This window comes from Pithys albifrons, chromosome 6 (assembly GCF_047495875.1).
Source record: "Pithys albifrons albifrons isolate INPA30051 chromosome 6, PitAlb_v1, whole genome shotgun sequence".
In the NCBI taxonomy this organism is placed as follows: Eukaryota; Metazoa; Chordata; class Aves; order Passeriformes; family Thamnophilidae; genus Pithys; species Pithys albifrons.
Window position 1 is genome coordinate 23,934,212 of NC_092463.1, and position 25,052 is coordinate 23,959,263.

The 25,052-nt window shown below is 40.8% G+C and overlaps 1 protein-coding gene across 8 annotated transcripts in view; it reads right to left on the reverse strand.

Moving 5' to 3' along the window:
- TTLL5 (tubulin tyrosine ligase like 5) overlaps nt 1–25,052 on the reverse strand; it is a 134,446-nt gene that overhangs the window by 87,974 nt on the left and 21,420 nt on the right. For 7 of the 8 annotated variants that reach the window (XR_011698018.1, XM_071557799.1, XM_071557802.1 and 4 more), the window contains 7 exons: nt 18,666–18,767; nt 18,454–18,545; nt 16,348–16,455; nt 7,068–7,149; nt 6,158–6,219; nt 5,600–5,691; nt 2,672–2,713 (listed from right to left, as the gene is read on the reverse strand). Coding sequence is in view for 7 of the 8 variants with exons in the window: in XM_071557799.1 (XP_071413900.1) it covers nt 2,672–2,713; nt 5,600–5,691; nt 6,158–6,219; nt 7,068–7,149; nt 16,348–16,455; nt 18,454–18,545; nt 18,666–18,767 (580 nt within the window). In the remaining variant the exon portion in view is untranslated. The remainder of the gene's footprint in view (nt 1–2,671; nt 2,714–5,599; nt 5,692–6,157; nt 6,220–7,067; nt 7,150–16,347; nt 16,456–18,453; nt 18,546–18,665; nt 18,768–25,052) is intronic. The other variant, XM_071557801.1, reaches the window with a different exon arrangement.

The window sequence follows — 25,052 nt, forward strand, 5'->3', positions numbered from 1 at the left end:
CCAAAAGCAGCAGTCAGGATGTCATACAGAAAAATCCTCACCCAAGGAGCACTAGAGCCATCGTCCACAGGCTCCAAAAACACTTATATTCACACATTAGTGTTACCATAACCATGATACTCTGTTCTAACTGTATAGCTACAGTAGAACAACAGAACTTTAATTCACTGATGAGATTAATGTTGCAGAGAAAAGTCCACCACCTTTTGTTACTATACTGCTGGATGTCAACTTGCTACTCTTCCCACTTAACAGACAGATCCTGTATATGTATGAAGATACATCTGCAAACTTGCATGATGTATTTTCTAAAAATTATAAAATACATAATTGGCAGACAGTCTCAGTAAGCTTATTCTTAACCTGATGGGCAGTCCGTGACCAATTCTAACAAAAGGACAGGAAATCAAAATGTCTTCAAATTATCAGGATTATAAAACCTTCAAATCTGAGCAAGACTAAAATCTTTTAACTTGTTCTCAAGTCTATTTAAACTAGTCTTAGGCTACGTTCAGATGAACTACCTCTGTAAAAATAGCAGAGTCTAGCTAAGAAGGTTTTGGGCATTTATACGAAATTCAAATTTTCTTTTGGCTATATGCTGAGGAAAGAATGCACAGAGAGCATTTTTAATCTAGAAAGAAGAGAAAAATATGACAGAAACAAATTGGGTAAGTCAGGAGAATATTCCATACTACTCAGAAAAAAATAAAATCCATGGCAAGATCAGGTTGCATCTTTATTTTTAAGGACTATTGAATTTGGTTCTCTCTGTTTCATTAGAAATTACAAGCTGTTATTCAAAATCTGTAGATGAAACAAAAGAAACAGGACTGCACTAGAATAGGTTACACTGCAGTGATGGCACAGAAAGATCCAAAGATAAAACAGACATAGACAGTGCCATCTGAAACATTTTGTTCAGTCCAAATAAAACTGATGTTAAAAAAAATAAAGAGAAAATTAGACAATCTGGATAAGAAGGTAGGAGACACAAGCATTTGCAGAAGAAATAAAATTGCCAGTAATCAAACAGGTTTGCTTGATGCTGTAGATGGCACTAAGTTGAAAGGCTAAATTTTAGTCTTTCTTTCTGAGCTTTCCCCTATTTAAACCCACAGCTCAACTACTTTGCTTAATGACTTCCTCTAAAATCTGATAGGCAACCTTCTCTTAGAAACCATTTCCTGATACTACCATAGCAATCATCATCACATGAGAACTGCTGCTCAAAGAGAACACCTGAGGAAATTTTTCATCCTATTAGATGATCTACTTTACTAAAGAAACACTTGAATACGATGATTTCATTGATTACAAACAGAATACATGCCTATGAATTGCCAGCTCTGGCTCCCACTAGAGAATAAAGCTGCACCAGTGTCAAAACGCTAGAGAAAAAACTCTCCTGGGCTTCCTGCACAAACACTTTTTTCAGTGTTTCGCTGCAGAATATCCTCTGGCTGTAGCACAGAAATGTCTCCAACTTCACAAAGACCTTGTTTCCTCTTTGACCCGCCTTATCTTTAGAAGTATAGATAAATCCAACTGCTCTGGTATATCTCCAAATTCTGCAAGTATCCCTGGTTCCTACATCATGATTCTAATTTTACTGAGCACTGACATTTGGCACAAATATCCTTCCTATTCTCTAGAAAACCTCATTATTCAATAAGACTCTTTCCTCTGAGCCTCAGCTAAACTTACACAGAATGACATAAATAGCAGTACATAGAACAAATTAGGTTCTCAAGATGATTCCATCTGTCCTACCTTCCCTTCCTGCTGGGTAACATTATAAAAAAAAACAAATGAGAATAATTCTCATTACATTTGTGCATTAAGCCCAGCAGCAAAATAATATCTATCCTGTTCCCACACAGCCAGGTGGTTAGAACTGTAAACTAACATTGATGTGTCCATATGGCTTGCAAGAAAGGTGCCAAATATGATATTTAGAAGGGTAGATCAGTCTGACTTATGCTAACAATAGTCCATGTTTTTCCATTAACTTCAAGAAATTCTTCTTATCTCTATTTTGACCCAATTCACTCTCAAATGTTGCAGCGTCCTTCAGATGACTGTGCCAGAGAAAATTATTACTTCTTTTGTAGGGCCACCTGAATTTTGGCCGTGCAGATTCACCTGTGAATTCCTTATCATTCCGACTTATTACATCCCCTTATTCCTCCTCCTTTTTTGGTGTGACACTCCTATTTCCTCCTGTTTTTACCAGCTTCTCATTACTTTTTGCACTTTCCTTTTCAATGGTCTACCTACTGCACTGCCACTGTAATCATCATTTGACGATCACAGTGACAACTTTATCTTTAAACTTCTCTATAAATTTAAAATGCAGTTCAGAAATACTTGTAGTCTTCAAAACTTCAAGGGATTTGTTCCAGCTGACCTTGACTGTCAGCAAACCTCACCTAGTTTTTTTTAAGCTGCTAGAAATATAAATATTTTTCCACCATTTGCTTTAGCCATGTGGAAACATATGTTGGTACCTTCTTCTCTGCTCAGCTTTACCCCACACTGCTACTCTACTGCCCCAGGCTACTCTAGCTCTAAAATATGAATTTGGGACTAATTGTGCCAAAAGCACCGTACAAGGTAATGTTTGAAACTGCATCCCTTATACTGGCGATGGAAACTGCAGGGAACTTACCAGTCTGGGGTTTGCTGCTTGTGACTGCGCAGACACAGGACGCTGCAAGAGACACACAGAAATAAAAACCTTGTGTTCTCCTGCCTGAGTTGCTGAGGAGTGGCAAGTAACCTAAGCAAAATAGTATAAGCTAAGGGGGTGAGGCACTGAAACAGGTTGCCCAAAGAAGTTGTGGATGCCCCATCCTTGGAAGTGTTCAAAGACTGGCTGGATGGAACTTGAAGCAACCCAGTCTAGTAGAAGGTGACCCTGCCCATGGCAAAAGGGTTGGCACAAGATGATCTTTAGGTCCCTTCCAAGTCAAATCATTCCATGATAACTGAAGTCCAGAGATACAGCTAACCACTTCCACCATCTCAGTTCAGATCTTCCTTATATTCTGCACAAATGTATCCTGCCCCCATTCGAAACACAGCACTAATCCTGATCTCAGACGTGCTCAATGTGCAGAATACATCTGGATATGCAATCTTCAAGAGCACACAGAAAAGAGCTCTGAACTCAACTATGATGACCAAAATTGGTATTTTTGTAAGGTAAGAGTTACTCAGGTAAAGATATTTAATAGCTATGTATTAAGCAGAAGCAGATGCTGTCTAGTGGAGTTGTTCATAAAATAAAGAGGATTAAAAAAAAAAGTAACAATCCTGAAATTCAGCAAGTAATTTCATTTAACTATCTCAACAATATTCCAGTTCTTGTGGAGAAACAAGATGCTATTTAACATTCCAAAACAGGTGTAGAAACATCTTCAGAATGGCTGAAAGTACCCTGTTATTACTTACCAGCCAGCAGGCCTACAAGCAAGACCAGTTTTATGGCATTGGCAGGTTCAAAAGTAAACAATTATCATCAGAGTTTAGACTTTTCTTGCCTTCAGTGGTACTCGGGCTGTCTCTTCCTCTCCAATGCCCAAGAGAGCAAGGGGTGTAAGAAAGGATTCTCAAGAGACCCATCGATCATTTCAAGCTGTTCTACTGACAACTTCTTCTCTACAGTTGCTCTACACAAAACAGGTCAAGGTCCTTCATTGCTTACAATTAATTTAAAGAACTCCAACCCAAATCAGCAAGAAGTTACAAAGGAAGCAGTTAAACTGTTCATTTCCCTAGAGGGAGAAATAACTCAGAGAGTCAAACCAAAGAAATTGCACAAGAAACTTTCACCAGTTCAGTCTGGTGAAACTCAGAAAACAGAGTAACTATCTCAGGATAGTTATTCAAGAGAGTCTCTCAAGAGCACTGATGTCAGCATTTCTTTCCCAAACAGCAACTGATTAATGATTAAAGACAGTCTATGTGAACAACCAAAACTTAAGACATCATGAAGGAGGAAGGAAAAACAAAAGACATTCAACATACCCCTTTGCAACTGAAAATAGGAACAGATATCAAAGATCCAACAATCTGAAATGCATTCAGCAAAGACAGGACAAAACATTCTTGAACTAAGGAAAGATCTAAACACCTATTTAGTCATGGAATTTCCATTTAGGTACTTAAGAAAAATATGCTTTAAAACTTCATCACTGGATTATAAACCTGTTTCGGTTAAACAGAGGTAAAGAGGACACCTGTCCCAAAAGATATGTAAATCCCAGCTCCTAACTACTGCTCTCTCATATGAATGTTTCACATTTCAGCTGGCCAGGCTTTACATCATTTTGAGATGTAAATAAAGTTTAAAGCCTCCTTAAAATTCAATGCTTCCCAGCAGAATAATTTTCTGAGACCATTCTGTGTAAAAGATGTCAAATCATAAGGATCTGACATTACTCAAAGAGAGAAGAGTATTTTTTCTGGAATGGTTTCTAATTTATTTGATGTACTTTTTGTCTGCTACAGAGAGTACCTTTATGGTCAGAGGGATCTGTACCCGAGACACTATCTATTAAACTGGCCTCAGAAGTTTCAGACACAGACATGCATTCTAGAGATACTCAAATTCCATCTTACCAGCTATTCATCTCACTTCTGGTGACTCTGAGTTTTACAAGAAATAAAATACTGCAACTCCCCTGAGTTTTCCCCGTATCAAAATGGACAGTGTATTGGTACACTGCCACTGAACAAAAATGACTTGTCATTTCCTAATTGAACTTGAGCTACACAGCCATGTTGCATATCCATCACAGCAGCATATGCACCAGCAGTGGAGTGTCAGGGTACACTGTTTCCCTACTTGCCTGAAAACAAATGTGCTGAAAGTCCCAAGTGATGTATCAGGTCTCCCTGCCTTTTGTGAATGCTCAATTTCCACAAATATTCATGGAACCCACTTCATAGCCAAAAACATATAGAGGACAACTGCTGTTCAGCATTACAGTGGTAAGAAAGCACTAACTCCACAGAAAAGGCAATGGGCAGTCACAGTAAGCCACGTGAGGCCTCGGACCAACAATCCATAGGAAAGGCAACGAGAGATTCCAAAACAGAATGGGAAAGAAGCCTTAAATTTCAAATGCAAGAAGCACTTTCTGCCTAGAAGGAGGTCTTGAAGACATTTATAAAGCTCTAGGGTTCTGGAAGCTTGTTGCCCACAACAAAATCGAAGTAGCTGAATAACAGAGGTGCATAACTGAGGTACATCCCCTGAGCCTCCGAGAATCATAGAATGGTTTGAGTTGGAAGGCATCTTAAAGATCATCTAGCTCCAGTGCCCCTGCCACGGGCAGGAAACCTCCCACTAGATGAGGATGCTCAGAGTCCCATCCAGCCTGGTCTTGAACACCACCCGGGATGGGGAGACCACAGACTCTCCAGGCAACTTGTTCCAGTGCTTCACCACCCACACCGTTAAAAATTACTTTTTCTGCAGTTATGCTAGAAATCCAAATAATCTCACTCACTGCCTCTCACTAGTGAGTCAAATTCAATGAGAATGACTTTTTGCGATCCTGCTCAGCTCTGGCTTGTTAAAATCACTCACCTGCACCTTCTGGTGTGGATTTCTCCTGACAGATTCAGCTGAATGATAAATGGTCCGGCTTGACCGCTGGCCTGGATCCTGGCACACGAAGCCTACAGGCATCAGAAGCGACATGAGAACTTTAAGACAGCCAAACCCTCACATATAAACCTAGCACTCCTGATCACAATCTCAGTCTATACATGACCTTCTTGTCCCTACCCAAGGACTAGTAAGGATGCTTTTCTTTTTTCTACCTGGTGTTGTTTAATCCCAAACTGTACCTTAAATTACATTTTTGGAATAAAAACTGTAACTTGCTTCCAAATCAAGTGCTTAAAGAATAATGCCTTCAAATATAAAACTGAGGACTATTAATACCACCTAAGCATCACAAACAGGCAGAATATCCCGAAGTTGAAGTGTCCACATAGCACTTCTTCCCAGTACTAAATACAGTTGCTTTCCTTAACTGGAGTTTGCCTCCATTATACTCAACTAATAATATGCACTGCATAAACCTACTTTTTATTGGTTTTAAATAAGTGGAAAATTGAAGGAACTTTTTGTTGCACTCACCTACAAGAGTGAACATATCTGAGAGCATGCTAGCTTTAATCTTCAGGTCCAAAGGAGCATCACTGTCCCCACATGCAAGAGAAAAGAAATTATTTGTCAGGCATTAAACGACAGCACACATCAGTATACAGTGTATCTCCCCATATAGTTTCTTTGTATTGATTCTTAACAAAAAAAAACATGGGGAGAAAACTAGATGATTTTCACATATATAGCTAAGGATCAAACAGTAATAGATTCTGCTTGTCCTTTTTCACAGCTTTTAGTGTCTTAATGTAGACACACACAGCTTTGTTTTCACTCTGCTTAGCTAGAAACATTTTGTTTGAATGTACCTAGGCTACATTTCTTGAAATAGATAAAACTTGTTGTCATAGAACTTTTAAAAACCACAATTAACTACATCTCTTTCACATAAAATCATAATTGAGAGATCTACAAAAAATCCCCAGTTTTCATTAGAGCATGAGGGTCAGCATAAACATCAAGATTACACTCTTTAGATTTTAGCTAAAGACAGTACTAAGCCAAACATTTGAGCCTGAGCATTCACCTACATACTCCACAACCTTAAAGCTTGTATCAGCCAAGCAGATTGAAATCCCACAAAACAGTGTGAAAAGTTTCAAAATTCATCTATGATGGGAGATTATGAAGTGATAACAATGATGACAGACTGTGGAAGAGAAATAACTAAAAAGAAAACGGAATCCTAACTGGGCCCTTTTAAAACCTATTGCTGCAATAAGTTTGTCTATGCAAAGGAAAAAACAAAGGATTATCCTCTCTGTCAATCAGCAGTGGAACAAATAATCTGCAGGCATCATGAAATCATGCCCTCCTAGGACCACAAGATTTAAGGATAATTACCTCCAGCAACAGTCCTCATATTAAACTGGGAATCACTTACCAGGCCAATGATGGGGATAGGTTCACTTCCAATAGCCAGGGTTTGAGAGTATCATCGATAAGGACATCAAAACCATACAGCTCTGAAAACACAGCAAACACTGTAAGTTCATCATCTTTAAGCATTCAGGTAAGGTCCAACACGAGTCTCTATCAGGTCATTCCTATCTAAGTAATTTATGTTAAATTCAGTGAACTTTCTAGGGCTGAACAAATAATAACATTCCACAAGTGGGAATTTTCACTTCCTAAGAAACAAGATACTCTGTCTCTGGGGGAGAGAGGGGAACAAAAAATGAATCTTAGGGAAGTATTACATAGAAAAAATAAACTCTTTGTTGCCCACAAACAGTATGTATGGCTGGGCTTTGCAAACAAAGATTAGGGCAGGGCTCTCCCCACGTGGGTGTGCCCTTCCAGCCTGTGCAGTGGATGTTTTAGGCAAGGCACAGCATGCACAGAACTGGCCCTACTATTTAAGTCCTAAGGCCCATTTGCCATGGCTGAGCAAGCTTGGACAGTGACAGGGAAGGCCTTAGGACTGGAACCTACAGCCCCTGGTATTCCCAGGAGGTCTCCCATCCAAGTACTAACCAGGGCTGACCCTGCTGAGCTTCTGAGACCCGATGGGATCGGGTGTCAGGGTGGCATTCCAAAACTACTACTTGCTTTCACATAGACTTGACACAAGCACAGCACACTCAATTTACTTCTTCCACTGGATCCTGGAAACAACGGAACACCATTCTTCTTTTCACTTTTAAATCCCTATATTCATTGTTCCAGTCAGCTAGAGAAAATTTGCTTCCTTCAAGCATCAGCTTCTTTTCAATTATTCCTGCATGTTTTCTGCAGCATCTCCTATGACATTATAACAGACTTCCCAGCAGCTCCATCTATATGAACAACTTCCCATAACCTCTTAGCTTATTGACAGCTCGCCATTCTGCAGCAAACCATGAAAGAACTATTTTTCCTTTAGTTTCTAAAACATTCATAACATATTACATCTGCTAGATGTGTTCTGCCCTACACAGTTCAGATTAAAGCCAGCTTCCCATTCCAAGACTGATTTTACTATTTCATTCTATACACACCTTCTCTCCAGTTTGGAAAGAGTTGCAAAAAGGATGCTACATAAAAAATTACTGTAAATCAGAAGTTGCCATTTATGCAATTCCTGCTTTCAGCATTAAGAAATACAGTTAATGATCATCAGGGCAACTTAGAGAATTTTTTTTCAAAACACCACAGAACAGGGTACTGGTAGAAAAGAAGGATTTCTATGGAATTAACCAGTTTCCTAGTGCCTGGAATAAAAGCAGGAGAATTTCTTTGCCATGCTGCTTTCCTTAAATTCTGGCCTTGACCTTTAGTTGCCTGCCTGATGTTGATGTTGGCTCAGGGAAGCTGGACAGCTTGACAAGATCTTCATATGCAGACAGCTGTGCGAAAGCTCACGTATCTTATAATGGGAAGTTAATGAGCTGTGGGGGGGACTTGGAGGGCGAGCGAAATGGCAGCAGGGTGAGATCTGCCTGCTTACTTTTCTAGACTCTGTAGCCTGACACTGAGTGGGAAGCAAAACAGCAGAGAGTTAAAGAGTTGGTTCACTTCAAGGAAATGAGGCTGAATCGACATTTGGCTCTCTTGCTCCTCAGACAGGAAAGGCTGCAGTAGAGGGGAAAGGAGGTGGTGGGGATTGTAAGTGTAAACATTAGCAAAGCATTTTGACCAGGGATGACTTTAATACATTATTTCAAAATATAATCTCAGATTTGATGAAGACCCATGACTCTTAATGGTACAGAAAACTCCAGTGGATAGGCAGCTCATGCCCAAGGCAGAGAAGCCAATGAGTGGGCCTGTAGCAGCTGCTGGTCTACAACCCCACAGCCCCCGTCAGGAAGCAGCACATTTTGTTTTGACTAGCTGTTGCTTCTTTTGCTGCTGGCCATTCCCTCCCTTTGCTCCTCAAAGGACCTTTGCTAGTATTTTGGCTCCTCTGATTTTGTCCTCTCCCACACAATTCTCTTGCAAATCACTTGCTCTTTAAACTTCCATCTTTCCCACCCAGTTAGTCACTCTGTCCACTTTTACAAACACACATGGGAAACCTCTTGACCTCAGCTAGCCCTAACCATGCTGCTTGGAGCTTTAAACTCCTTTCCCTTGTGTCTACCTTGTTTATTAGGACAGTAAGCTCTTCAGGGTATCCCTGTTGGCTCAATTCCAGTGTTAAACACAGACATCTAATGTCATCCGCAATGCCTCAGGGTCTCCTAAGAAGACTCCACTAATGCTCCATAATGCCCCAGGTTCCATGTATTCTAGGTCATATCTATAACCCCTAGACAGATGTCTCTGTACCTCAGGGCATCACGAGCTATGCAACATCCACGTTCTGGCAACAGCATCAAGCCTCACAGGTTCCACATGGGACTTAGCACAAAGATGCACTCAACAAACAGTCAGAAGTTTACCTAGAAATACATCCTTGGCCCTCTTCCACATTTAGAAAAGGCACTACCGAGACTAAACACAGAAGTAATAGTATCCTTTCCACTGTGAAACTCCACTATCATTCGTAAAAATAAAAACAGAGGCAGGACAAATATGTAGAGTCACATGAGCACAGTAAGATCAAAAGTATATCCTCTGCATTTACCACCTTAAGCAAGGCTGACATTTCCCTCTGAGGGGAGTGTAAAGAAAACAGAATGACTGAAAAACAAAAATGCTTCATTCTATGGCAACAGTATATCCATGACAATCCACCTAGTGCCACTACTGCTTGTAAGAGAATAGAAAGAAACTAAGATACCAAGTTTCCATAGTGCCTTCCCATGCTCCCCTCCTCTTGGTACTACAATCCACAAAAATGTGCTTCAGCCCTACAGTTTGCTAAAGAGACTGGAATTATATCAGGAGGTATCAGCTATTGCCAAGACACAGCAGGAACAGCCTGCCTCTCCCCTCTAACCCCCACAGAGAAGTCATTGCCTACTAAGCTTCCTACTCTCCCAAAAGAAGGCCTAGCTTCAGACTGAAATCTAAGAGAAACAGTTCAGCCAGAGATTTTTTTGTCAATGACATAGTTTAAGACTAAGAGGAAGGCTAGAGATATGGTCTCAAGCTCTTTGGTCCTGATAAACGCCCATGTATTCCAAGTTCAGTTTATAATCCTGTCCAAGACTGCAGTGGCATTCCCTTTTACAAAATATCCCCAAAGACTTTGTTATTCTCTGTAAGTCTAGAAAGTAAGCCACAAGTGATAGGCATGGTAGTGCAAACAAATTTTTCATGAGTTGGCATAGAATGAACAAGCTCAGTTCCTGGGGGGGTCACTGTAATCTGGTCTTTGTTTGCAGCTTGTTCTCCAGGAATAAAAGCTTTACTGCAAACTACCAATTTTGCAACTGAATGGAGGCAACCTGAGGTTATGAAGGGACACATAAACAATGAAAAATAATATGCATAGCAGGCAACTCCTCTGGTTTTACAATAAAAACCTCATTGCCTGATTTTAGGCAGGAACATATTTACAGACATTCCTAGTGCAAGGAATTACACCTTTGCCACTGAAATTCAAGTCTTCCCTTCCTCCTTCCTACTTTTTCTGTGCTTATATAAAGGTATCCTGCAGACCATGCTTATAGACAACATGCAACAAGGTGTTAAAAAAAAAGTTAGAAATGTTAACTGTGCTACAATTTCATCCAAAGCAGTAACAAATCAGTGACGGGGAGAAAAACTTCCAAGACTACAGTGATGGCCATAGTGCTTTGCTGAACATGCTGCCAAACTTAAGGCTTCAGAGACTACACAGTATTTTGCAAATGAACTCCATTCCTTCATCTAGTGATGGTACAGTACCTGCTTCAACTCTGGTAGAGCACATCTTAAATAATTACAGGGACATGAACAAATCTACATGTTGGGGACTATCACAGTCAGGTCTCCAGTCATTCCTGTTGTTCTTACAAAAGACCAGCACAATAATTTATGCTTTGATAAGCAAAAGGCCACTGTGTCCTATCAAGTAAGAGAATAGAAGCCTCTATTCTGGACACCAAAGGCTTTGGGAAAAGTATTAGTGCTGTAGTCTTGTGCAGGAATTTGCCTTGCATTCCAACTAATACAGCTTAAGTCCTTTTTCTAGAGAGCTTTAGTGTAACAGGAAAAGATTTTATCTCTCAGTGTTATTACAAGAAAGGACCCAGCAAGAAGGGACAAAATTATTCCACATGTTGGTGTTCTTGTCTACTTATGAGATGCAGCCTCCACCTGCCAGAGTTTGTCATCTTAGCTCAGCCAAACGTGTGACTGCCTCACTTCGAGGCACTTTCTGCACTACAGGTAACCAGAGAAAGTCCATCACTCATCAGGTGACTTCTCAATCTTCTTTCCTTCTACTGAAGCCTGAAGAACACAGTCACATTCCAAATAAAAGTCTTCAGAAGTGGATTAATTTCAGAGTACACACATAGAGGCATAGGATAACTCAAGTTTGAAGGAACCCAGAGGGATCACTGAGTCCAACTCCCTGCTCCTTGTAGGACTACCTTAGACCAAACCACATGACTAGGAGCATCATCCAGACACACCTTGAACTCTCATGAGGTTTGTGCTGTGATCACTTCCCTGGGTAGCCTGTTCCAGTGACTGACCACCCTCTCAGTGAAGAGACTTTTCCTAATGTCCCATCTGAACTTCCTCTGATGCAGCTTCATTCCTTCTCCTTGTGTCCTATTGCTGGCCATCAGAGAAGAGATCAGCACCTCCCCTCCACTGCCTCCCTTGAGAAAGTTGTAGACTGCAATGAGGTCACCCCTCAGCCTCTTCCAAGATCAGCAAGCCAAGTGGCCTCAGAAACTCCTTATTAGTCTTGTCCTCAAGACCTTTCAGCATCTTGTTTTTCCTCCTTCTACACAAACCACTACTTTCTTTCATGAGGAGAAGATTACAGCTGAGCAGGGCTCATCACCTATACCAAAATTAGACTCAGAATCATCTTTCAACTCTGAATTCAGAAAAGCTAATAAGGCCACCTTCAAGTCTAACATCAGAGAACAGGAGTCTTAGTGCAAACTGGGCTGCCTTTATAATCCTGATCTTACTGGGTCAATAAATTATCACCCACAAAAGTGAAACCTCTTCAACCCAGTGTGTTATATCATAGTAAGCAAAGAGATAATACCCCAGAAACCATTTCTGGACATCATTTTACTTCCCTTATGACAAAGAGGAACATATGAGTAGGTGTGCAGCTCAACAAACTTAGACGACCAAATTAACATAACGTAGTAGCAAGTAGATCAAAATAAAAGCCAGCTGACTCCATACACAGATGGGTACATGAGGTGAAAGAGAGCCCAAGTTCTTCTGATTTCAAGCTCCTAAACTTCAAGAACTTTAGACCCAAAAAAAAAACAGGAGACAAGAACCTGGTGTTCCTTACTTTCATGTTCTTATCTATCTGCTGAAGACCTTAATGTCACTACAAGAAACAGTGGCAGTAGAAGATGGAATGAGAAGCCAGGATTGATTCAGACTTCGGTAACACAAGTCCACTGATGATAAACTGGCAATTTCTTTATGACTGTTTTTGGAAGACTTAACTCTTTCTAGGTCTGCCTCAGTGACAAGTCAGAAAAACAATGCAGGGATAGGTGCCCTATTCCTATAGGTGCTAGGATTGAAAAACCTTTGAACTCATTTTGCCCTTTAAGACTCAGTTGACAGTTTTGTTAAATTCGTTAAAACCTACCTTGCTCATTTGATCCTCAAAATACCTGTCTTGAAAGATACAGGCATCCTGAATCTGATCACAGCCAGAAGACTCTGAGGACAACTTTTATCAGCTTCCAAATGGCATCTTTATATACCAGCTTTAAAGCAAAGACTGACACTAAGGTTATAAAAATAGAATAGATTAAGCTTTCCAAAAAAAGGTAAGAGTAGGGAATCCCTGTTCAGCTTTGCTGTGGCATGTCATCTAAGAAACCAGAAAAACATAGGGAATATGCATAGTATATGTATGGCTGAGCTAAGTCACTAAACAGGGACTTACCTCATGTCAAGCAACTGTATACAGAAATTCCTTAAGAATATAAAATGCTTAGAGCCCTGCAAAAGTCATTATGGAACAGGTCACCACTGCTCAATACTACAAAATGCTTCCCCCAAATAGCTCAACTGCTACTACTAAGAAAATAAAATGATCATGAAGAATAGCAACATAGATGGTTGAGAAACTGGTGATAGATACAAATTAAGATTTTTTAAGCATTTAGCTCCAGGTCGGCACCACTCAAGTATTACAATACTTTATTGTTTGTTCTATACCATCTTAATGTAGATGTGATTACAAGCATAAGCTGAACAGTTTGGCCTTAGGACACAGAAGCACCTAAATAAGAAAATCATTGCTTTGGTGGGATCGATATGCCCATTCCTCTATCCTGCCCTGCCTTCTTGATTGCAGAAGAGCTCAAAGTGTCACAGACGGGTTGACTAGAACTGGCAATGAAAAAGAGGACATAAATCTATGGCTCCTTCAGGCCCATGTTTCATTGAGTGCAGAAAATCCAGTGCTAGACTGGATGTTGGCACAAATATGTGGCGCACCCAACCGCCTTAATTTTATGCCCTACTAAACCATCCTACAGGAAGGTTTTTCAGACTGTCTGAAAGTTGGTCTCACTGCCTTCTCTAGCCTACTCAGAAGTGCTTACTTCAGGAGGGAGGACAAAGCACCTTTAATTGGCTTGGGCATATGCATCTCTATTGTACCTCCTGTTTCCACACTGAGATGTCACATCTCTCCAAGTCAGTGCAAAATCCAGCTGGTTACCTACATTGCAACAAGGCAGTGATTTGGAGACCTGCAGGACCCCCTCTCCTCTGGAGATACTTACTGGTTAAGACAGTTTTCACTAGGAACTTAATTTTACATGAGGAATTATTAGCTAATCACAAAAAACAAACTTTATAACAGTTCATGAACAGGGCAATAAAATCATGTAGTACTTGCACTTGCTTTCTGTGATGCACTTCAGAGGACCAAAACTGAGCATCCCAAGTCCTCTGAAAACTGATTATTACTAGAATGCAGTAAACAGTTCACAATATATAGCCAAACTGGGACTCAGTACAATCATTTCACAAATTGTCAGCAGCACTCCACTTTGACATTAGAAAAAGAATCATCCTGAACTACCAGTCTCACCTTCTAGGCAAGCATTGGTAGCTGGAATCAGACTATCTCACTGGTCTTATTTTAGAAAATGAAGAAGGCATGAATGAATTCTCATCCTTTAAACCTAGAAAGCAAGTATATTACACATAAAAACATTTACTTGGGAAAGAACTGGAAGACCACTAAACTGGTGAAGTGGTCAACCTCATCTAGACAAGTAATAGCTACGATTTAATTTTTAGCAAGAAGGTGGCATTTGTATGAGAGTCCTATTACCTCCAACAGCATTACAAAACCTAGTGCAGAATACAAAGTGATATTTTTTAGAAGTTTTCCAAACAAATCCCACCTCTGCATCTGAATCTCAAATAAAGGTTTCTGAAGTCTGATATACTTTTCAAATGATCAGCCCTTCTCAGAGCACACATGCAGATCATTGTTGACAGCCCAGAATGAAAAAACAAAATGACTCTTGTGAGAGTCTGCCTGCAGCCTCAAAATCTTCATTCCCAGTCTTCTCCTCCATGTTAAAAGCTATGCACTGAGCCATTCTGAACATTTCCAGCTGGAAAAAGTGTCTTTATTACAACAGGGTTAACCCTGTGGCACAACCAAATAGTGTCAGAACAAGCAACACTGATGACAAATGAGCCATACAAAATGACAGCAGTTCAAATCCTTGGGACAAGGACCACCACTTAATTGTGGGGGAAGGTGGCAAAAAGTACTGAGCTCGGGAAATGCCTAAGGCTCCCTAGGGAAGCAGTATGGCTCTTACTTAAGCTCTCTTTCCTGGGAAGCTCTTAATTTATGTTTACACTGAAATAGATGGAACAAAACAGTTTATTTGTGGGGGAGCATCTAAGAGGGTGGTTACTGCAGCCCTGGGGAGGCAGCAGGAAGTGGGATAACCTCAGAGCCAGGCCCAGCAGAAAGTACATGAGGAACATTAGTTTCCACATACACAGCTCAGAGAAATCAAGACAACTGAGGGAGGAAAACGGAGAAGCCAAAAAAGAGGCAGTTCAAGTTTCTTTGGTGTGCTTTTTTTTTTTTCCATCCAGTTGTTGATAATTCAGGAGTAACCAATAAAGTACCACTTTGCTGAAACTATTATTTAACTCATAAATCTCCATGCATAACAAGATCCTTCAACTTTAAACAAAGGCATCAAGGTCTGTCTCATAACCCCCAAATATCCAAAGATAACAGCATTTATACTGGAGTGCTGCATGCTGCAGAAATGTCAATATCTAAGTGCAGTGCAAGGATCACATAAATGTATTTACTTTACCTGTCACTGCTAGTTTACCTGACACCTAAACAGAGGATAGCTTAAGCCAAGTTTGGCCTTCAGTTTAAGCATTGACTGAGACTCCATCTTTGTGCATGTATCCACATGAGCAAAGAGTGGCTATGAGCAGAAGGAGGCCTCTTTAGGGAAGGTTGGGAAGCAGCCACTGGAAAGCAGGAGAAGGCACACTGTGGTACCAGCCGCTGCTTTCTGGACCTCGTCCCAGCATCTGTTGCCAGCGAGCTCTCAAATCCCTTTGCCAGCACACACACAGCGGTGCGTCCATCCAGCGCCTGCCGGAACGGGCTCTGCGCCACCCTGCGGTGTTCCCACGCCAGCACAGCCCATCCGCCACCACGGCTCCCCCTGGCACCCACACGCACATAGGAAAACGAACAACTACCCCAGGTGGCTCAAGAGAAAATATCAAATGCTCTGAAAGTGTGTTTAATCATCCACAGCAATCCTTTCCAAGGGCACCAGCAGGCCAGTAACTTAACTTTCCAGCACTTCCCCAGTTCCCTTTCAAGTCCTTTTTCATCATCCTACCATTTTCATTTCCTAGAACAAGATTTTGATGAATGACAATGATATCGGGTCAACTAAAATCCAACATCCCCTGCCCTCACAGAGACCTAAACTGAGGAGAGAAAAAACCAAACCAAAACAACCAAAACAGTACCCAATTTCCAGGCATTAGGGAATTGCATATTTCTCTAGCATCACAAACAGGGAAGTTACAAACAGTACTCAAAAGCCAATCAACAAAGATCCCCAGTGCCTTACCAAAACAGCTGCCACGATGTGAAAGAAAACTTTTACAAGCTGAGGCAATGGCCAGCTCAGCAGAAACTACAGTCTTGATAATCAGGTCCTCCACGTTGGCCATCAGTGCTGCAAGGAGGGGAGGAAGGGAGAAAAAAAAGGAAAAAGTAGACTGTGAAGTAACACATAACATCTAGAAAGGCATGAGAATATGCATAAGGACAGATACCTTTGTGAATCAAAGCACATAAGAGCCTATGGATGACCAAGCAATGATGTTTAGAAATCCATGCAACTGTAAAGTATATAGATACGTGCAAAAGTATCCTAGTGCAAAAACACTCACAAATGAGAATGATAAATGCAAGTATATGTACAGTGCAGGTAATCAGAAATGTATGGCAAATACATCAGCACAAGTCAGCTGGAGTCTGACCACTGCCCACTCAGAGTATTAAGGAAGGATTAAACAAGAGTGGGTTAGAGATAAGCCCTTAAATTTCAGAGAATAAGCCATAAGTCACCAAGATACAAAAAATTTTCTTGTGGACTTTTATGAGATAATCATTCTGTGGTGTTGCACCTTCCTCTAAAGCAGCTGTTCCCATACCAAAGCTCATAAATCTTTTCAAAATTATATGACTGCTGCCAGCTATCAGTCCTGCTGACCTATAGAAAACCTGCAGTAAGAAAGCACCCTGCAGCTCCAGCATTAGCCTGTGAACAGAGCTCAGGAACAGGAGTCTAAGCAGAGAGAGGGAGCAAAAGGCAAGCAAAGATGGACATCAGACGTAGACCTGGATTCTACACTGGGCATGGGATGAGTCACGCAATAGAAAGAACACTACACTTAGTTTCTGTTTTCAAGGACAAGCAATAGAGAAGTGAGAGGAGGGAATGAAAAAATATTGGAGCCCTCGTCTCAAAAGTTAGTAGGGATGAAGGGGCAGCCTTCCCCATCCCTCAAAGGGAGCAAGAACAAATACACACAGACATTTGGTAATCCCAAGAATCTACTACAAACCACTTGAGAGTTTGCTTTAGGCCTGCAATTACTGTTTCTCATGCTCAGATGATGACATGCAGGGACCTGAAAAACTGCAGGAGAAGCATGCAAACAAATTTAGATATGAACTTCCGTACTAGAAGAAAACTAAGTGAAGCCAACACAGCATGGAAACACTCCAGTGCACATAAACATCCTAGAGCACAAAAATCTTGCCAGTTTAGACAAGGCCAGCACTTTCTGGCCAGCATTCTGCTTCCCTATGACCAGAACCAGATGCATCAGAGAAAGGTGCAAGAAGTCTTGTAATGGACTGTTAAAGAAACCTGCTTGCATTGGTCAGGAGCGCAGGTTGGGGTGAGGTGTCGAAATGTATCCATATAAATAACTACATGTTCACAGCTTGCTGAATACACATGGTGCAAGTGATTGGACAGCCATGCGTGCACATGATGGAGAAAAAGTCTACTTCCATCTGAAAGCCAGATTCAAATCCCCTTCTCCCACATCTGAGTATTCCCTGGCAACATTTGTGATATGGGCCATAGCTGCTATCAGTAGTTTAACTGATGCCTCAGTATCACAGGTAATTTATCCCTTAAAGGATAAACCCGGATTCTGCTCTGCAGATGCAATTACTCCCAGCAGACCTGGCAAAGGTGTGGAAGAGGGAGCTATTTTGTATGAAACACAGACTGAAATGAAAACACTCAGCAAAAACCTGAGCCATGGAAAGATGACACCACATCCAAGAGTCATTCAAACTGGCACAGTTCTCCAGAGGTTGGTCACTCATCAGACTGAACAGGCCATGGGAGCAGTAGAGGGAGGGAAGCTTTTAGAAGGAATGGAATGACCTTAAAAAACGGGAAATGTAGGTAAAACATTAAGAAACACACCCTGAGAAAGCATCAAAATACTACTTGCAAAAGGGAAGGGGTTAGGCCTCATCTCTGGGAATAAGGAATGAATGCACAGCTCTAGTGCTAGAATAAAGAACAATGCTTCCCTCCACCCTGCTCTGGTGCTACCTGGGACTCACTGGGGCTCTTCCTTAGGATTCACACTAGTGAGGTGATTAAGATCCAACAAATGAATAAAAAACCAAGATCTGTACTGACCTGCAGTGTCTCTCCCCTCTTGTTTTAAGTACCTCAGCATTGCACTCATGCTCCACTTGTTCCCGTAATCCTCTACTTCAGGATCATCACAGCTAAAAATAAAAAAATAAGCAGATTGACACCACTGGCCCACCTCTATGGATCAGCATTAGGCCAGCTTAGGTAAACTGACCCGAACTCTAGAGATTAAGTTCCGTTTTCCAGCCAAGTACCTGACATAATCTCCACTCTTCTTGTTGACACTGTAGTTGGTCAGATGCATGAACTGGTTTTTAATGTTCCTGGATGCCTGGTCATACCTCACTGTTGCAAATCTGTAAAGAGGGATAAAGATTCATGGTATTTCTTGAACAAGTGTCATGCTTGCTAGATACAGCAAGCACATCACCACAGACCACTACACAGACCACTCAACAACAACTGCTAGGGAGAGAATGCATGTAATGAGACTTCACCAAATGCAACCTCTCCTTACAAAAAAGCCAGTTTATCTTCAAGGGACACATCCATGTGCATTTAGTCTGTTTTCCAATGTCTTACAGTGGGAAGACTTTCTTCTCCTGAGAGCTTTCACAGCCTAACCATGCACACATCATGCTAGACATTTTTTTTTTACTTCTTAGGTTTGCAGCCCTTGGACTTTCTGGCCAAATAGGCCATTTTGCTTTAGACTGTCAGTGTCACAATAGGACCTACTATGAATACTTAAGATTCACTGGTCTTGGGAAATGCACACATTCAGAGTAATCACACTACATATGCATACCACAATCAATATATCCTGAAATATATCCTATTAGACAAGCATAGCTCAGTTTTTGTGTACTCTATAAGAACACCTCAAGAAAGGTTGGAAACAGATTTCTACCACCAACAACTACACAGCCTGCAACTGCCAATCCACTTTCTCAAAAGGCATCCAGAAAACCAGGTACAACCTACAAGCCAGACCAATTTGTCCAATAAGGCAGCATCTGCTCCAAGGTGCTGTCATTCTCAGGGACAATGCAGCCTTTCATACCTTAACTATGTCACCTAGCTGCGTAGAGAGAAGGGAACTGTAGGGAAGATTGCAGTGAGAAGCAAGACACTGCTACAAGCTTACCTACCCTGCTTATGAACTTTCCACAGCCAACAATAACACAGTTAAATCAGCCTGTTTCCTATGGAAACAGTGGCAACCTCCTGATTGAAAGGCATTACCTATACTGTAACCATGTGCCCCACCACCAGTCCCTTATCCATGCACTATCATCACAAATGTTTGTGTTGAAATAATTAATTCAACTGGGAAATGTTTTTGCAAGGGGTTTCAGGGATTTTTTTTGAGTTGAGGTGCAGGCAGAGGGAATTGAATGTAAAAGGGAGAAGGACACCAAAGGACAAAGGTAGATCAGCATTTTTCTCCTATTTTTCCCGTGGCCACTGGAGCTAACCAAACTCCAAACACTCTTCCCTTAGCCATCCACCTTCATTTAGCTGTACAAGAGCATCTGTGCTGCACAGCAAGCCATCTAAAGCCAGTCTTTTTGACTGAGCTATTCATTAAACCAGATCAGGTCACTGTATAGGCACAGCAATTCTTGTGGTGACAAAACACAAGGAACACCACAAGCCTCTAAAAGAGCACAGGAATACAGCACAAAATTGCATTGAAGCAATTTAGTAATCTTATCAATAGGACATCACTTTAATAAGAGGTTGAATGAATGCAATCAATAAAATACAAGCTTCTGGAAGAGGAGAAAGAGCTTCCTGCAACCAACTGCTAGTTGCTGATGCTACCCCTCCACTGCTGTTTGCAGCCAGAGGAGAACTGATCATATACCTGTGCCGGAAAAGGAAAGGGTCAACAAGAGAATGGGAACAGCAGTCTGGAAGAATTTTGTCTCAGGAAGATTCCTCAGGAAGGACTGTTTCTCTTGATAGCCATGCCAATTTAAAGTGTTTAAAATTACATCTTGTGCAAAACTTGCTTTTTAAATCTATAGCTGCATGATCAGCCTATGTCAGCCTCCAGATGCACTGCAGCTGAAAGCTCAGCACCTGCTGAGTGCACACTCTGGCCACTGTACTTCATCTGCTCCACAAATTACAGGCCTCAGGCAAGACAGGTCACCTCACAGACATCACTGAACAGCCACTTGAGCATATTACAGAGAGATACCAATTAACTTTCAATCAGATGCAGGTACATCTTCTTCCAAACATAACAAAGGACAATGTCAGGATGCAGAGTCAGGACAGAAAGTGGGCAGTGCCTCCATTTTAGGATCAGGTCACAAAACAGCTTTAAAAAAAATAAAAATAAACATTAAGCAGATGATAATATTATTTGTGGTGATATTTGCAAAATCTTACATCTAGGCAGGGACATGCCACGAAGTTAAATATAATGGAATGTGAATATAATGTAATCTAATAGATGCAGTTGGAAGGGACCTACAATGACCATCTAGCACAACACCAATAATTTTCTTATGCTGCACGTAATCCTATTCATTATATATTGGGTCTCAGACTTTGGAGAAAAATAAATAAAACAGAAAATTGAGTGCAGAATCCAGCACATCTGGTTGGAAGAATAACCAATATGAGCCACTGATAATCACCACAGCTCTAACAGCAAGCATGTTGCAGTTCAAAAAAAAAAAAAGAAAAAAGCAAAAAACAAACAACAACAAGCAAACAAACAAAAAAACAACAAGAGAAAAAACACCTTCTTCGTTCTGACAATCCTCCTGTACCACAACAGCTTAGGATGTCAATGCCTCAAAAGAGATAAAGGGGAGTAAAAAAGGGTAAAGGGAAAGTCAAATACATGCTATCCAAAGAAACCCTGGCAAGAGGAAAAGTACATAGCAAGGAGGGCAGAGTTAGCTGAAGGAAAAGGGGACTAGCTATGGGTGAAGCCTCAATGCAGGAAAAAGTGTTCAAGAAAAATGAAAAAGGGATAGTTACACAATTAAGTTAATGTCCAGAAAAGAATGCATCTCCAATTTGCTTTAATAGTCATCCCTCTTCATCCTCCCCCTATTATTTTCCATAGTTTAGAAGAAGCTGAACTATACAAAGACATCTAACAAGTTACACACACAAAAAAATCCTTCCATTAGAAAGAACTGCCAAAAAACCAAAGATCTTATTTCTCAGTTAAAATGAAGCCACTACCACCTTCACTTGGCAGCCATTTTGAGAAATAACTCTTTCCACAAGAACTGTATATGCAAATACATGAAAATACTCATCAGATTTAACTTATCCTTCAGTATAAATGTGGAAGCAGGGGCAGGAAAAAAAACCCCTTCATGATGTAAGTAAGTGGCAAAGCTAAGTGAGTGAAAAATATTTTGCACCATATTTTTCTCAGCTTTAACTACATATGAAGTCAGAGAAGCTGGCAACAGAAAGGAGTTTGGAAGTTTGGATCCCCTTTCCACGTATTTCCACAGCTAAAAGTATTTGAATTTCTTTTCAGTTTAACTGAAACTTTCCAGATTTAGTACTTCTGTTTTGAAAACAGTGACAACAGCCCTATCATATATTTTGCTCTTAACGATGATTTCATTATCTCCATCATAACAACCATTTATTGGCAGCATACTTAGAGCATTTGTTGATAATGTACTTTCAGCCAGATCCTGAAAGATACTGAGCACAAGTAGCAAGCCATTTCAGAAAGCCATGGCTCCCTCGGTACTTTGAAGCAGAGGGCAATTAGGTTCACCAGGCTTTTCAGCTTTTGTTTTTAATTATTCACACTCAGAAATACAAGAATATGAACTCCTGGCAGACACACAATCCTCCAGACACCAGTATTTCTGTACCTTGCAAACACCTGCATTAGCTTCCTTCTACAGAGCCCATCCTTAAGTATTAGGTGTTCTGAGCTCCATGCACATGGAAATTTACATTTCCATGGGGGCTGACTTTTCAGAAGGTATTTTGATGTGTTCTAGAGTTCTCAGTTTATAAACTTTCTCTTTTATTGGGATCTTAAGGGGTATCATGGGCCACTTCAGCAGCACATCAAAAAAACCAAACAAAATATTAAATAACTCAAATCTACTACTACAAAAAACCCCCAAGCTTTAAACAACAGAATTCAATGCCAGCTTGAAAGATTCACCCAGAGCTGGTTGCTAAGTGCAAGTCTGCAAATGGAAAATCAAAGTTATTTCTGGAGCTTCTATCAATAGCCTCTGGATGTCAGAATAGTAACAGATCACAAATACAATGCTGGCAATACCCCACACTCCTTACACTTGTGTTTTTTGCTTGCTCTGGATGGAAGAGTGTGACTACCTCTGAGATACCAGTTACAATTACCTTCAGTACTGTACAGTTCTACAGCTTTTCATACTATACTTTACTGTACCTTTCTTCCACTGTATTAATCAGGCTACTCATCCACCATCCTTGCTCTCTCCAGGAAGACAAGGGACTTGCATGCTCAAGAATGTGTTGCTTCAACAGAAATTTACATGTTATTTTTAGAGAAACCAAGGTCATAGGAAAGGCCTTACAGTAAGAGTGAAAAATAGGAAAACTCCAATTCTTGTAAAATACTCTGTTAATCTGAGATTAGAATAAACTCTTGAGAAATCATACAATCTTTTAGAAGATTACTTCATTTCAGGGCTATGCTCTTTTCCAATTTCATTCTGGGCCCCTACTCTTTTCCAGTTTTATTTCAGGCCACTGCTAAGAATAGAATATGTGTCACTTAAAAGATAAGGGCCAAGATCCTAAAAGGAATTCAGAAACTATATGCTAAGTGGGCACAGCAAATATAGGGTAAGCCTGATGATTTCCCAGTAACAAAATTTACCACAAGCATATGCTGCAATATTCTGCACAAGCTATTTTTCTAAACACTAAAGGCTTCATGCCCAGGTGTCTCATATTGCTTTAATCCAGCCAAAGTGATGAAGGCACAAGTAAGGGAGTCCAGACTATCATCTGCCAGGACGGGACTGTTTCAAGCCAAAGCATTACTCGTGGATGCTGCTATGTGGGAGCTTGCAATTAGACAGGAATCCAAGAGTACTCTTAAACCAGAGGCTGGACTGTCCACACGTGGAGGCACATCTTCAGTCAAAGAGACAATATTATCTAGCAAAACTCTTCTAAACATTATCTTCTGCTTACTAATACCATCTCTTCTTGCTCTGCTTCAAGCAGGTGTCATTTTTCCCCACTGTGATCTGTTCCTGTCCAAGTTCTGGACTACTCCATAGGCACCACAGAGACCAACACACTTAGCAGGCACTGCTGATAATGCATATGGGCTGAATGGTTCAACAATTGGATTCATATTGCTTTTAAATCTTACAAAGAATTTTTCTGTAAGACTTATCAAGAGGGGAAAAAAGTTTATTCCACTATTAGACAGGCAGGTTTTCTGCCACAGCAGTGCATACTTCTGACTCCATTTCATCTAAACCAGTAGTTCTTATTGTTAACAACGTGAAACATTACGCAGGTAGCCAAGAAACTAATGGATGTCTGTTCTGTATCCATGATCAGAAGGATATCAACTCTGTTTTGGCCTGAATTCAGATTTGCTTTCTTCATAACGCAAGTTCTAACCACCAGTTTTTGAAGTTGAATGATAGAAGTTTCTTTCACCTGCCAACCTACTTGGAGAGGGTGCAGAGGAGACAGGTGGAGAATGCAAGAGGAATTGTCCCCTATCATACCATTAGCCTGGGTCATCTCTGTGATATGATTACATACACATAATACAGCTCACAGCAGCCAAAACATAGGAAGGACCTTTCCATGTCCTGATGATGGTACTGCTTGTGTTCACTGTCTAAATTGAACAAATGAAACCAAAGATATTCATGTTCATTTGCTTGTATACCTGGCCTTACTGCTCAAAGATCCTACCCTTGTAACGATTCTTGACCCTTCTAAGGAAAGGGGTAAGTTAAGAAAATTAAGGACATGTACTAACACAGCGTACAAGAGATTAGATTCCAAAAACCTCTAAGCAGAAATATTGTAGGAGAGCTTCTACCCCAAAACTACAGCTGGAAATAGGAAAGATTAAACGGAGCTTGATTGTGTACTGTTTCATTTCCACACAAACTGCTGCCAGTAATCAGCCTCTCAGGTAGAATTAGCAACAATCACATTGTGAACAGCCCTGACAGCCTCCAATCCATCACTGCAGCTTCACCTTCCACTGCAGGACAGAGGAGATGCCCTCCACTTCTGAATTCAAAACTTAAAACAGAGAAGTGACACTCATACTTTCCATTGTTCTGGCACACCTGCCCATGTCTCAGATGGTCACAGCCAAGTCACACAGCCACCTGTAAACCAGCTTGGACAAAGACAACAACCAGTTCTCTATACCAGCAACTACACACTGTTACAGCATTCACCTTCAAAAATAGCACATTTACTTTCCCTCTCGTTCTTCTTTCTCTTGGATCAGAGAGAGAAAGAGCAAACAGAAAGGTGGCAGTAATAGCAGCAGGTAGCCTGGACAGCACAAAAAGAAAAATCAAAGGAGAAATCCTTACTAATTCCTTCAGACTCCAGAATTACTCTCAACCTTCAGACTAACTCTGTATCACCTAAAGACA